Source organism: Erpetoichthys calabaricus, chromosome 10, assembly GCF_900747795.2.
Source record: "Erpetoichthys calabaricus chromosome 10, fErpCal1.3, whole genome shotgun sequence".
Classification (NCBI taxonomy): Eukaryota; Metazoa; Chordata; class Cladistia; order Polypteriformes; family Polypteridae; genus Erpetoichthys; species Erpetoichthys calabaricus.
In genome coordinates this window covers 152,468,388-152,483,461 of record NC_041403.2, presented here as the reverse complement: position 1 = coordinate 152,483,461, position 15,074 = coordinate 152,468,388, and the positions used below count along the sequence as shown (strand labels likewise).

Below are 15,074 nucleotides of genomic sequence, written 5' to 3'. Positions count from 1 at the left end.
TTAGGGCCAAACTGGAGAATCTGCTTCATTTTGTACCTTACATTTCATTTCAGTGGAAATATGTTACTGAAAAGCACAGGAAAATTAAAAAAAACACACCTGAAACAAAAGGAGCGACAATGATGCAACACTTTTCTAAACATTAGGGTCGTCAAACGTAAATATCAAGAAGTAGGATTTTAACATTTTAAAATTTCAATACTCATTTTTCATGGTATCAGTTCTACATCATACATTATGTATACACTTCCCACTTGTTCTGGCTCTTGATAGTTGAACCTCAAAGTCCATCAATCGCCATGGCTGAAGTTGCAACCCCATTTTCACCCACTCACAGGCATTAAGATGCCAACTGCAGCACAGTCAGAGCCTCAACCAGAGGAACAATTGTCAACGAGGGCACCCAGAGTGTCATCTGGAAATACTTTGGCTTTATGGCAAATGGAGACGGAAAACCACAAGGTAAATGCAAGCCTATATGAAAGATTGGTTACTGCACCATACCAGCTGATGGGGCGAACACAACCAATTTAGTCAAACACTGAAGGACTGGCACGTGTTCATACAAAAGAATTGTGAGGTACCCTGTTTCTAAATTATTGAAACATCCCCCTTAATAAAAGGGTAAAGCCAAATTCCACTTGGAGTTGGAAGTAGATGTAATTTCCAACTGGAACCCTCCCTTAAGTCAGATTTCCAACTGAGAAACTCAGGGCTCCTCCGACATGAGTTTGCCCGAACTCAGATTAAGTCTTCAATACAAAATGGCGATGTACAGTGCGAATTTTAGTGAAGGCTTCAGTATTGCACTGTTTACTAGCACTTCTGTCAATGTGTGGCTCAATAAATCAATCCTACACACAGTACTATCCAGACTATCTCTGGACATGTTACAATGAATACAATGTAATGGTTTGTTATCAACTGCTATTTAATCTAATGGCTCAAGCACAACAAAGGTGTTCCTGAACATGTCCACATTGTTTTTCCAAGTGTTTAGCTGGAACACTATCAACTCGGGCATGTTGTCACTCCCAGCTCCAACAACCTAAGTAAATGGAATGCAGCAACGCAGTGTTAAGTGTCTGTTCATATGCTATGCCTCTGTCACTCCAAGAGATGGTGAATCCTAGACATTAGCACTGCTTTTACAAATCCCGTACCAAATGGCATATAAATAAGAGATATACACATTGCATGGTGCACTGAAAATGTTAACACTTTGGTATATGTCGGTTCCTCAGATATCAACCCGTCTTAGATGGGTAGCACAGCTAGTTAATAAGTATAGACCTGTAATCTGTTCCATTTGAAGTAGATGTTGAGTTAATTTTTTTTCTACAGGTTAAAATACAAGTTGTAATCTGTTAAACGTTCAACTCATCAATACAGAAGTCTGCAACTATTTTTACGCTCTTCAGCACTAGGGTACCTTCTCTCCTTCGATTTTTAACCCTTCACAATGAAGTCTGCTGCTGTAGCACATTGCTTTCTTTTATTATGAGTGATTTTAAAACTATATTGTTAACTATATAAGGTGCCATCATATAATTCCAGCTGTGCTTCATGTATTCATTTGCAGCCCAATAAAAGCACACATCAAGGAAAAGCATGTTAACAGGCTGGTAGGTCTAGCAAAAAAATTAGACATCTACACAAAAATGCACGGTGCGCCATTTGCATTAATGCAAAGCTGTTGCAAGTGTGTGTTAATGGTCTGTGCATTAGTTTTCAGAACAATTGCTTACAGGGGACCACAAAAAAATAATTCAAGTAAATAGAATTTTAATGTTAATTTTAAAATGTATGTACTGTGACAGTATTTGTTTAAAACAGTTGACCGGATTAAAACAACTATATTTTTTTTATTAATTAAAGAACGAAAGTCTGCACTTCTTTTAACCATTTGCATTTAGTAACTAAAATTTCTATTGTTGCCATCAAATGTAAACATTTTATTGCAGACAGAATTGCAATTTAAATAAAATTTTAAGTTACGTTATATACTGCGTTAGTATCTGAAAACGGAATTAAATTTTAATGCTTTTCTTAGACTTGTATCAAAGTTTGAAATTTTTGACTAGAAGGCCATCAGCAACAGACGTGGGTCTCCATGAGCCACTCAAGCTAAAACTTATAAAATGAAAAAAAAAAAAAAATGTTGTTTAGTTAGTCTTGCACATTAGTCATCTTGGAGACAATGAGATAATCTGAGAATGCCCCTTAACAAATATTGCTTGCCAAGAACATTCATTACATAACTGAACATTCCAACTTCTAAAAATGCTCACTCCAACAAGGTTATTTTCTTTTTTGAGATTCACCAGCCAACTATTATTTTTTTTTTTTTTTTTTTTTTTTTTTTTTTTAAGTGGTTGGCACATCAAAAAAAAAAAAAAAAAAAAAGGGTACTTTCCAGGCCAGTTAAGAAACCCGACAAGCCAGAGGCAGCGTTACAATATTTTATGCAATAACTTTTAGTTGGAGATACACCTTCACGCTGCCTTCACTAGCTAAAGATTCTCATTTGGCTCCAAAAACCCTGCAATAACAAATAGCCCAGAGATCAAGCAGGTTTATCCTTGGACATTTCTGGACTGACAATTAAATATTTCTACCTTACCTCAAAGGGGAACCCTTTGGAACAGCGGCTGCCTTGGTGCATCAATAAACCGGTTAACTTAACTGTGTTTTATGCTCCTAAGGTTTGAAAAGCACCAGCATTATACATTTACATTTACATCATTTAGCAGACGCTCTTATCCAGAGCGACTTACAACAGTGCTTAGTAGTCTACGACTGTTCTTCAGTATTTAAGGCTAGGATTAAATCTACTGTCATTAAACAAGTTACCGCTGACCAAGTTGTATACAAAACCCTGCTAGAAGAAAATAGTAAGTTAGTACAAAATTTTTTTTTTTTTTTTTTGAAAAAAGGGTAGAAAAAAAAAAAAAGTATGGGGACTTTAGTCCAAGTGCTGTTGAAAGAAGTGTGTCTTCAGGCGACGTTTGAAGACAGTGAGGGTCTCCGCTGTTCGTACAGCAAGAGGAAGTTCGTTCCACCACTGAGGAGCCAACACTGCAAAGAGTCTTGATGCATGTCGTCCTCTTCTTTTAAGTAAGGGTGGTTCGAGACGTGCAGTGCTTGATGTTCTGAGACAGCGAGAAGTGACACGCTGCTTAACCAGTGCTGATATGTAAGGTGGTGCAGCTCCAGTTTTGGCCTTAAAGGCAAGTGTTAGGGTTTTGAACCTGATGCGGGCAGCCACAGGGAGCCAGTGCAGGTTCCACAGCAGAGGTGTAGTGTGCGAGAATTTGGGAATATCAAAAACGAGTCTTGCAGCTGCATTCTGGATCAGTTGAAGTGGTCGTGTTGCCTTTAGTGAAAGTACAGACAGCAGAGAGTTGCAGTAGTCCAGCTTAGAGATGACCAAGGTCTGGACGAGAAGCTGAGTAGCCTCTGTAGTGAGAAAGGGGTGGATTCTCCTAATGTTGTAAAGGAGATAGCTGCAGGACCTGGAGAGGTTGCTGATGTGTGGAGAGAAAGACAATTCTTCGTCTAGAGTGACACCAAGACTTCTTGCCGTTTTTGAGGGGACGATAACCGAGTCAAGAGAGATTGCAAGGTCAAGATTCGGAGATGAGTTGCCTCTGATATACAAGAGTTCAGTCTTGCTGGGATTCAACTTGAGGTGGTGGGAAGTCATCCAAGAGGAGATATCAGCAAGGCAGTTTGAGATGCGGGTTGAGACCTGCTGGTCATCGGGTGGAAAGGAGAGAATGAGTTGAGTGTCATCCGCATAGCAGTGGTATTATAAAACGGGTCAACTTTGGAGCAGGGGGGTCCAGCTCAGATCCTGGAGGACCACAGTGGCTACGGGTTTTCATTCTAACAATTTTCTTAATTAGTGACCAATTCCTGCTGTTAATTCACAGACTCCATAATAGTTTATTCCCCTTAATTATTAGTCAAGCAATAATGTTACAAAATGAGCCAACAAATGACAAGATAACCTGCGTCAATCAAACCATACTGAAAAAGAGATGAATGGTGAAGGTGTCAGTAACAACCATCTGTGTAGGCCTACAAGTAATTTTGATTGTGCTCTTGGAAAAAAGAAAATGGAACAGTGTCTGGTGTGGCAAAATGAGAGCATCAACAAGACATGAAATTAAACAATGGGTTTAATTAACAACTAGAAATCAGCTTCTAATTAAGAAACTGGTCAGACTTTGGAGGGCTCCACTTAGTGGGTAATCTGTTTACTCACTTTGTCTTTCACTGTCTCCCTCCTAGTTAACAAAAAAAAAAAAAAAAAAAAAAGCAATTCAGAGATCTGTCTTAAACAAGTGAATTAAAATTAAGGTAAAGAAATCAATTAGCAGCAGAAATTGTGGTTAAAAGGAAAATCTCCAGCCAATGCAGCCCTCTAGGTTCAGAGCTTGAAACCCCAGCTTTATAGCATTGTTTAGTGATTATGTTATAAGACCTAACAAAGGCTTTATTTAAGTTACTGATTTAAAGGCTTGCTGCAATGAATTAAAGTCTAAAGATTTTTTTTAACTCAGAGGCATTGATTGCATCAAAAAAAATGTATACATATATACACATATATACACATACATATACACATACACACACTCTCAAAAATATCAAACTTTGGAGTATCCAGCTTTCACAGACAGTACCTAAAGGAAACACATACAAACAAATCATTGTGAAGTGAATTTTCATTAGAAACTGAAAAGCTGCTGCTCTATACAATTGCATACTAACTTTTTAAATAATAAATGGACCCAGTATAATTTGCCTTTGCAAAGTTATACAAAAAAGGGTAACAAAAATATACAGTAAAGACAAACTTCTGCATTGACACACAAGTGGCTTAAGGGTTTGTGCCTATCACATGAATATTTTTTGTCAATGTATTAGTCATAGCCATATAGATAACTGACAAGTAAGCCCGCGATTCGCTAGCGAATCGGAAATCAAGAATGGCAATCAGTTTCTGTTCCGTCCGATATCTGGATGGATGACATATCATGGAGGGTGGGTGCGTCTGGGGAAATGTCATTTAATTCAATACGCATATCTGCACTAAAGTGGATTCGTTTTGTGGAGACGTGATTCTGTTGCCTTTGCTGACACTGACTGCTGGGATCTATATTACTGGCACAGTGGATTAGAGCAAGTGTAGTGAACAGGTTGTGTTGTTTGGGCGCCACCTACTGACTCTGGGAAGCCGCTGCGTTTGAGTCTGGGGCGTGCGCCACGGCGCAATATGCGCCTCAGTGGGAAGCCGCTGCATGATGAAATATCATGGAGGGTATATGTGGTGGTGTGGGCGGTCACGTCCGGGCGGTTGTACAAGCTGGCGTGCACGCTTTACCTGAGGTGTAGTTCACAGGTCGTAGGCATGGTAAAGTTTCCATTTAATTCACTAACCCTATTTGAACTAAAGCGGTTTCTTTGTATGGGCGCCTTCGTTCATTGTTTGTATCCATGACTGTACAGGTTGTGTTGCCTGGGCACCACCTACTGACTCTGGGGCGGGCGCCAAGGACGCAGTGCGCATGCGCCTCGGTGATTCTGCCTTGCATAAATTAACTGTGGTTTAGTAAGACAGATTAGGAGGGCAGGGGTTACGTGCAAGAAAACATGAGCAACAAACCAATAGACAAATAAAAATCACTATACATTGAGACATCTTTGTATTTCAGTTACACACTCCTGCATGTGGAGACAGATGTGGACAGAACCTCACAAATAAGCCTCAAAGTATCTGTTTACATCTTCAGTGCGGCAGAAGAAGCTGCAAGGAGAGGATGGAGTGGATGGGCTTTCTAGAGTTTTCATAAAGAATTCTGATTTTTTTTTTTTTAATATAAACAAACAGACACACACACACACACACACACCAAACACAGTAAAGTAAGAAGGTGGACATTTTTCATGCAGTGTCCAAGCACAGCAGGTTTATAATATCTATAGCAATCACTCCAACTCCCTTTCAATGCCTGATCATTGAGGTTCAGATTTTAAAAATTGATACATACCCAATGTAGGCTTTTCTGATCGTGCTGAGTGTACATTGATCCACACATAATAAAATTAACTTGGTAACCGTACTGCCAATTTTTTTTGTCATATCTGAGAATATTCAAAGAGGAGCTGTGCCATCTCTCTTGTTATCAAGCAGCTGGAGTTGTTCAGCCTGTGTGGTGATTTTTATTTTTAAGAGTGAATACACCACCCTGGGTGTTGAGCCCAAATTTATATGAAGTCTAAAGGTGCATTTTATCAATTCAGCAAAAAAAGTATACTACTGTAAGGGTGTACATGATCCAGAAAAACATACACTGATTTATACAGCAAGCCTGTAAGTGCAAGATAAATTTTAAATGATGAATACTTTCATATATCATACATTTTAGATAACATAAAATTTCATTTTCTGCTACAAATTTATCTAGCCACTGCTAGAAAAATCTCAATTTACAAAAGGGCATTCTTTTGTCTCATACTTATACCCGAAGAGAGAAATCATAACAAAAAAGACATCCCTAAATGCTTTAAAGAAATGCAATCACTTCCCCTTACTTCTTTTGCAATTGGTCTCATCTTATTAAAACTTAACCAACACATCCAAAAAGCCATTTTAGGAACATGGCCAAGATGGACTACAGGATAAACTAATTGTGAATTCAATAAACTTATGAAAAATACTTGCAGGGGTTTACCTTTCTCCCCATAAATTGCTAAAATTAGTTTTGTACACCGAGAACTGCTGAACCAAAGCAAAACTGCTTTTTGCCTTGAGGTGCACTCCCCTATCCAAACACTTCTCATTCCCAAGTTAAACAGTCTCCAACATTAATTTGTCAAGTTTTTTTTTTTTTTTTTTTGGTCTTAGTCTAGTTACAGGTATAATTACATAGTACTTCTACTCCCTTGTGCTTGCTTTATCTTGCTCTCTGGTGCTTTTGATGCTTGCACCTTCACTCTTGTATATAACTTGCTTTGCAAATCAACTTGCATAAATAAAAGGTGTCTACTAAATAAATAATCATAAGAAAAACTTAAGAGCTGCCACCAGGATGCCTTGTGTTTAAATAAGGTGTTTGCACATTTTAAAACATCAAAGTGCAAACACAGACATGCAAACTTCAAACTGGCCCACTGCCAGCGAAGGGGACTGCATGCATTGTCAATGTGCAATGTTGTGGACTACAATCACACTGAGAATGTTACCCTCAAATATCACTGCATTAAAAAGTATTAAATATCCCAGTTGGCAACCCTCCAAGCAGACATGCTGTCCAGTCCCAACCCCTGGAAATGACCAGCAATTTACACAGCCAGTTCTTACATGGGCGACACTTTTGGCCTGGTCCAGCCCCTCGGGTCCTCAACAATGAGGATCCTGCAAGCCGGATCACCCTCTAGGAATCACACTACATGGCCGCAACTGACTCTCCCTCACAATGCAGGTAATGTGCCTCATTCAGGACTCCGTGAGCAACCCCTCATTCGACACAAAGTCAAACCAACAGTACAGTATGCAAGGTTTTTCTGACAAGACACAGTACCGAAGGGGCTCAAGTTTCATCTCGGGTCACTGGATTGCATCCATGTCTCGCAACCATATAGCAGAAGAGGAAGCACCAGGACTCTAAAGACTTGGACCGTCGTCCTTTTGCAAAGATATCGGGAGTACCACACGCCCCTTTCCGGCAACCTCATGAGCCCCCATACTCTCCCAATCTGTCTACCGACTTTATAGAAGAGTCACCAGAAACATGAATGTCGCTGCCGAGGTAAGCAAGCCTCTCGTCGAGGTCAACACTCTCTTCACAAACAGACTGATGGCCTTACCCATAAGGTCTTTAAAGACCTGCACCCTGGTTTTTATCTAGGACACTCGCAAGCCCAGACACTCAAGACTCTTGAAAGCCCTGATCAGAGTCTCCATTGGCTATGCAAAGATCACATCGTCATCGGCAAAGTCAAGATCAGTTCATCTCTCTTCACCAACAGATGCCCCAGGGCCACTGGACTCCACAACACTGCCAAACACCCAGTCCATGCAAGCACTAAACATGGTAGGAGCAAAAACACACCCCTGACAAACCCCAGAATCAACTGGGAAAAACACAGAGGTTCTGCCTCCAATCTGCAGAGCACTCACAGTACCAGTGTACAGGCCGCTGATGATATTCAGCAACATTGGAGGATCCCACAAAGACTTAGGGCAGCTCGATCAACTGAATCAAATGCTCTCCAAAAATCGACAAAGGCTGCAAAGAAACTGCCGATTAGTGCTGGGCGGTATACCGGTTCAAACCGAAAACCATTTATTTTTTTTATGATATGGATTTATATACCGCAACACCGGTTTAAATTGCCTAAACAACGTTCGGAACGTGGCACAGCGGGAAACTGTTTGAGTGGGGACCTTTTTCACTGCTACACCGCTAAACACATTTGTTGCACTAGGGCTGTTTTTCACTGCTACACCACCAAATAGTGGGCGGTAGCATAGGTATGCCGCGCGGTGAAAATGGACAGAGAGCATTCCGAAACTGAACTAAAAGTAAAGTTGAACATGTGATGAACAGAAGAACTTTTGCCGAAAAAAAGGAGTCACATCCGTCGCCTGGAGATACTTTAGTTTTAAAAGGTCAGATGTGTAAATACTGTTTCTATACTACTGGATAATACTGCAAGCTAAGTTGTACTTGTTTTTGTACTTGCTAGTGTATGTTTTGCTTGTATTCATTCTGCGATGTGCTATCGACTCGTTCAGAGATGGGTGCAACTCTGAATGGATGGCATAATTAAACATGCATAACGAAGACATTTTTAAAGTTCTGAACACTCCGTCGGCTAAGTTAATAACTAGTTTTAATTTCACCAAGACGTTTATCGTGTGGTGATTGGTAATTATCGTGTGGGTTTTGGTAGAGAGCAGGAATATCATGAAGTGAATGGATTCTGTGCGGTGATTGCTGCAGGCGCCTGCTCTTAGTGCGGAGGAAGTCAGTTTAAGAAGCGTAGTGATTAACGACTGGGTCGGGGAACACTTAACACAAAGTATTTGATGTGCTGCATTAACTTGTGACGGGGTTTGAGAAAATCTAGTAAATTAAACATTGATTTTAGGATGAAGTTTAGTTTACAACATTCTACTTTAATTATAAAATAAACTGAGAATAAAGTGGAAATGTCAACTTTAATCTTGACATAGTCAACATGTCGAATTTATTCTCAACATATAGTTTGTTTTTTTCTTCCGTGTCCATATTTTTTTTCCTTCACAGTGGCCCTAATGCGCTTCCATAGGGCTATACCACAAACAGCATTATAAATGCAAGTTGCAGTTTTTATTATTTATGTATATAGCTTAGCTTGAAGCAAGGTCCATATTAATGCAGTTTGCCTAAATGATGGTACAGTTGGTAAGATGTCATCACCAAGATTGCACTTGTTTTATTTTATTTTAATTTGGTGAATACTGTGTAATGCACCTGGGCTTGAAGCCTTGCAGTAATGGCTATTACTATTATGTATTTTATTGTTATTATTTATTAGTTTAAATATTATGCAGTTTAATGATGGTAAAATTGTTTAAAAAGTCACTTTAACGTGTCAGTGGACAGAGATTGTTAACATTAACAGAAAGTGTAGTTGGTTTACAAAATATACTTACTATTTATTCCTTTTCTAAGACGTGTTCAGTGCAATCCAACTTTTGACAAACACCTCTGGATATTTTACTAAGTCTAAATGCCTCTTTGGATGGTTGAAAATATGTTGTCAAATTCTTAGTTTAAGCTTTTGCAAAATTTGTTCAATTAAAGGTTCTATATTTTGACTGCATCTGTCATGCAATGTGATTCCTTCTCTTTAGTGCCACCCCCTTGAAAACTATCACTTTATGGGGCCATGCAAACCTGGATTCATACTTGTGTGCACATTAAAATGTCTTTTTGTACGATGTACAATTCTCATAACAGTCTAATAGGTTATTCTTAGCCAGTCTACTGCAGTAATTGCAGTGGAAAATGTGGTTAACATCCACTCATGCATGGGGAAAAAAATACCGTCTAACACCGTGAAACCGGCAGAATTTAGAAAAATACCGTGATACAGAATTTTGGTCATACCGCCCACCTCTACTGCCGATATTCACATTTGCGCTCCATGAGAACCGTCAGTACCAGCATGCAGTCAACGGCAGACTTCTTTGCCGTAAAACCAGACTTCTCTGGTCATTGGAAGGTGGGTAAGTGATCATGGATCCTGATGAGGATAACTCTAAGCAAGGACCTTACCTGGCACCAAGAGCAGTGTTATCCCCCTGTAGTTGCTTCAATCCAGGTGATCACCCTTCCCTTTGCAGTTAGTGACGAAAAGTAACATTTTTCAGTCAGTTGGGATGAAGCACATCTCCCAAATGCAAGCAGAGACTGCCGGGAGTTCAGTTTTAAACAGCTGCTCAAAGTAGCCAGCCCTGTGGGTCACAACTGCAGTATCATCCACCAGGGCGGGTAATGGAAAACCAGCATCACTTTTTAAAATTTGTAAGATGTAAAGATTTGTTCAGGAATTCAGATTGGCCCAAACTAGTAAAACATACATACACAGTATGAGGCATTCAGACCTCGGGTGCTTGAAGAAAGGTGGTTCACATACATCTCAAGAAACACAGTTCTCCAGGTCACTCCGTAGAGGCTGCCGACCACCTCTGTCGATCCCTAACAGTGAGTATGACCACCATTTGCACTGCAAGTATATGAATTGTGACTGCGATGAAAACGATCGGTTGGCCTGTGCAATGTGTTTCACTGTCAGATGTCCTGTCGGCCACACAACTGCCTGCCATTTGAAGGACCCAAAGTCCAATTCAATGGCAGAAGAAGCCCGCACCTCAAAATCTTTTGTCATGTAGAACATTTTTGTTGAGCTTGGAGTGCCTGACATGTGTTTGCCAATGTGTGTGAATTTCAGAAAACGGTCTCCACTGTTCTTTTCCTGACTGCCAGACTTGCATGGGTGCAGATGGCTGCAGTATGGCTTGCCAGGAGGACCTGAAGCCCAATTATGTGAGCGAGGTAGCCTGCACCCCCAATTCTTGGGTAATGTTATGAATATAATGACATTAGCTCTCGAATTAAAATCAAGGTCAAAGTTCAAAGCCCAGCACGTTTCACAAGATTTTATACGACAGACAGACCACCCTTAACATTTTGGGTTTTTAACAGAAGAATAAATAGTTACATAAAGGGTTGTCATTTCATATTTTTAGCAAACCACATCCTGCAGCTTTCAGTCAGTAAAGCCATGGGCTGGAGGGCACAAACTGAATACAAGCATATACTTTAGTATACAAATCAAGCACATAAAACTTACATTTGCCACCAGTTGAAAGATTTTTTTTCACCCTGTTGCACATTGAGCATGGCTGCCAATTCTAGCAACACTGACCAAAAAAAAGCCATGGATAAAGATCCCAGTCTATCACGGGACACACTTGTACAATTGGGCAATTCAAGGTTTCTCTGCTGGCCTAATTTGCAAACACACAGGATGCAAGATGAAACGAAATCTCAGAATGAAGAAAAAAAAAAAAAAAAAAAACCCACAAACTATTCACTTGCAGGATAATCTAAATTTAAACTGCAGGTCCTAGCCAGTGATTTGAGCATTACAGTCACAGCACATCTTTAAAAAAATAAATTTATATATAAAGGTATCAAATGGCTACTCACCCATCCTCCTTGTCTCTGGATCCAGGGATCTAGGTTATTGTCCAAGTAGGTGGTCATCCATTCAGCTATGCGTTTCACCAAAGAACCCATTTCCTTCTCCACACATTCCACACACAGAGCACCACCAAATGCGAAGAGTGCCACTATACGTCCCCAGTTCACCCCATCTCGGAAGAGTTCGTTGATAACTTGCTCAAAGCTTTGGTAAGCGGTAACTGGGGTGATGTGCAGCTGGGATGAGAGATCACTGAAAGCAGCCCGGTACCTCAACTCAAACTCATCCCCCGAGTCATGGAGTGCCTCTTTTACTGCTCTGATACCATCAGGCGAGTGGTCTGCAGAAGAGCTGCCTCCATTTTCTGTTCCACTGACAGAGCCATTGACATGTAGCACATCTTGTTCATTCTCAGGAGTGGAGGTCCCTGGTGTGGCAGTCCTACTGTCTCCGAAATACTGGTTACATGAAAAATTTTTCTGAGATAATTTATAGCTTATAAAATCTTCAACTAGCTCTTTGTTGCTGTAGGGCATCTTATATTTTTTGTAGCTCAGACCCCAAAATCCATGTTGTGGAGAAAAGCAAACATTTGTTGCGCCTGAGTGATTCTGGCTGACACCTTGATGCAAATGGAGATTTGTCTAAATAGTAAAGAGTACAGTAACGTTAGAAATCAGTTAAAGCATTAAAAGAAATGACAACACTGATCACGTCAGTGTTACACGGATTTCAATACAGTAACTATTATAGGTTTTTGATGAACAAAAGGATTATTTTCAATACAATTCTGTAACACTAATTTGCGGGGAAAACAAAAATCACATTAAATGGCAAAACCAAAAGATCAAATGTTTTGCAAGTGCTAATAGTGTAAAATATGACCACTTATATATCATAGTAGTTTTCCCCCTTTTTTTAATTTAACATCCAAACGCTCATTTGGGGCTGGAATTACGCCAAAGATTATTCCTAACCAAATCAGGTTCCCTTGGCCGCGTCACGACATACACAGGAGAAACTGCTCACTTGTCAATCATTCTGCATATTAAAAGCAGTCCAGTCAGCCATTGCAGGTTCCGAGGTGCATTTAGCTGAAAGATTTGCGGAATTCTTTTTGTTAAATGATGCGTGGCCATTACAAGTGATTTATTTGCAGTGTAGAAGCGCAGCTTCCAATTACCTGGATCCCTCCCCCTCCGCCCGCAACCCTTCGGATTTTGGCCCAGCGCTGCTGGAAAACATTACGCAGCGACCGTCCACAATACCATCAAGTGACGCTCGACTCACCAGGGGTGTTTCTTTGTGTTAGTATCCTGACCCCTTTCTTTATCAGCTGTGCACCCCGACAATGGGGCTTCTCCTCTCGAGATCACGTCCAGCTGTCAAACCGCAAACACAGCCTGGAGAAAAAGAAAACACTGCAGCGCATTAGGCGACGTCACGCGCAACGGACGTCACGTCGGCCCGCCCACAAACCTTAGTTACGTGCATTGCGTAACTCTCGCAGGCTCTAGAATGAAATCGAAGGGTGACTGTGGGTTTGGTTTAATCGAATCCGAACTAACTTTTTAAGTATAAAGAAATGAACTTGGCGGTCTCACGGCCTAATTTAATTTGCGAATTATACGACATACGTGTATTAGTTAGGCAACATTAATGAAAGATGGAACGGAATTGTACCAGAGCTGGTTCTTTTCCTTTCAATGGGAATTCCTTCTCGTGGTATCAGCAAACACGCACGCAACAGAACAAATTCGAAATGAAATGCGTTATGGACAAGCTTGCTCTCTGTATGTACAGTACAGCAAGTTAAGCGAGGTACATCACCGAATTTTTCAATACAATTCCATCCCACTGCATGATGCCTGGGAAGAATCGCGACGGACCAGACTCTGCCAGTTCATCCATCTTCTTAACCTGCGTATCCAACGCAGAGTCGCGGGGCAGCCAGTTAAGATATAACGTTGCCCGTGTCTACTAAACATTCTTGACAAACTTCCATTTATGCAGAACACTTAAGTTTTAACTGGCGCATTAGAAAGAAAAAAAATCAACAAAACACTTAAATTTCATGAAGCTGATATGTTAATGCAACTCACATTGGCTCTACATTGATTACAATTTAAAAAATACGTCCAGGAATAATTTTATATTTTATTAGCAAACGTTTTAGCACTGTAGGTGAAAGCAATTACAAAGTAAAAATTATTCGCTCTTACACAAAAAAGCGCTACTTCCATGATTTTTACTTTAAGACACCTGTAAAGAAAAAGACGCACTCACCTCGTTGTATATTTAACGTGGCGTTTGTATGAATGAACACAAGTCAAAGCTTCACGTTCTAACATATAAATGACACGTCCACAGAAAAAAGAAAGGCGTATAGTGCGTCTCTATTGATTATTACTCACTTTACTCTTCTGGAGTACCTGCTTTCCTCTCCAACCTCAATCAAACCAGTCAACCTGCTGAAACTCACGCACCTCAAGACGTTCACTTTAACAGAGGAAGTCCCGCCTCTTCTTCCTGTTGGGTGATTGACGGCTCTTTAGACCACACGGGTCTCTCAGTCGTTGTCGGACTGTCCCTCAGATCAGTTCAGTATGATTTTCAATAAAACGTTGACGGACCCTTTTTAACTCCTACTGCAAATGAGACGGTCACCTCGTACCCATAATTTATTTAACCGGATTCAGCGAATGGATGGGTGCATTCATTTATGTTATAACTTGAAAAAGTAACACGCCATTAGAATGCATTACGTGCAACATGAAATACCTGATTTAGTGTACGCTTTCCATAAGTGTGTCCCTTTGATGGACTGTCCCATGGTCCAGGGTCGGTTCCCATCATGAGCCCCATGATGTTGGTGTGGGCACTGGCAGCTAAACATTACAAAAATGATGTTAGAAAATAGACTGATAAATAGGTACACTGCATTCTAACAAGAAAATCAGAAAACCACACCAGTGGTACCCAAACCAATCCATTTTCAAATCCACTAATCCAGTTCAGAGTCGCAGAACAAATCGAGGTCATTGGGTTAGGGCTGTATCATTTACAGGGTACAGTGATAAAATATAAAAAGAATTACTTGAGTATCAGGTTTACAGTGAATGAACATTGTCATACCTGTGGACTGTATGTAAGATCATTTTAATGTTTTTATCACATTCCCTTAAAGTTTACAAATATTTTTAACCTGTCAAATAAGTTAGCACTTTTGGCTCACATCTCAACATTAGAGTCCAAAGCCTGCCATTTTAGGTTTGCAGTTTGCACTTCCTCCGGTGTTTCTTGGCTCC

At 40.3% G+C, this 15,074-nt stretch overlaps 1 protein-coding gene across 3 annotated transcripts in view; it reads right to left on the bottom strand.

Annotated features, from left to right (window-relative positions):
- LOC114659564 (bcl-2-like protein 1) overlaps positions 1-14,308 on the bottom strand; it is a 96,583-nt gene extending 82,275 nt beyond the window's left edge. Inside the window, exons 1-3 of one of the 3 annotated variants that reach the window (XM_028812122.2) lie at positions 14,181-14,308; positions 13,057-13,169; positions 11,772-12,410 (exon numbers count right to left, since the gene is read on the bottom strand). In XM_028812122.2, coding sequence (XP_028667955.1) covers positions 11,772-12,302 — 531 coding nt within the window. In that variant the 5' untranslated portion in view covers positions 12,303-12,410; positions 13,057-13,169; positions 14,181-14,308. The remainder of the gene's footprint in view (positions 1-11,771; positions 12,411-13,056; positions 13,170-14,180) is intronic. The other 2 variants (XM_028812123.2, XM_028812125.2) reach the window with 2 other exon arrangements.
- Positions 14,309-15,074: the final 766 nt, after the last annotated feature.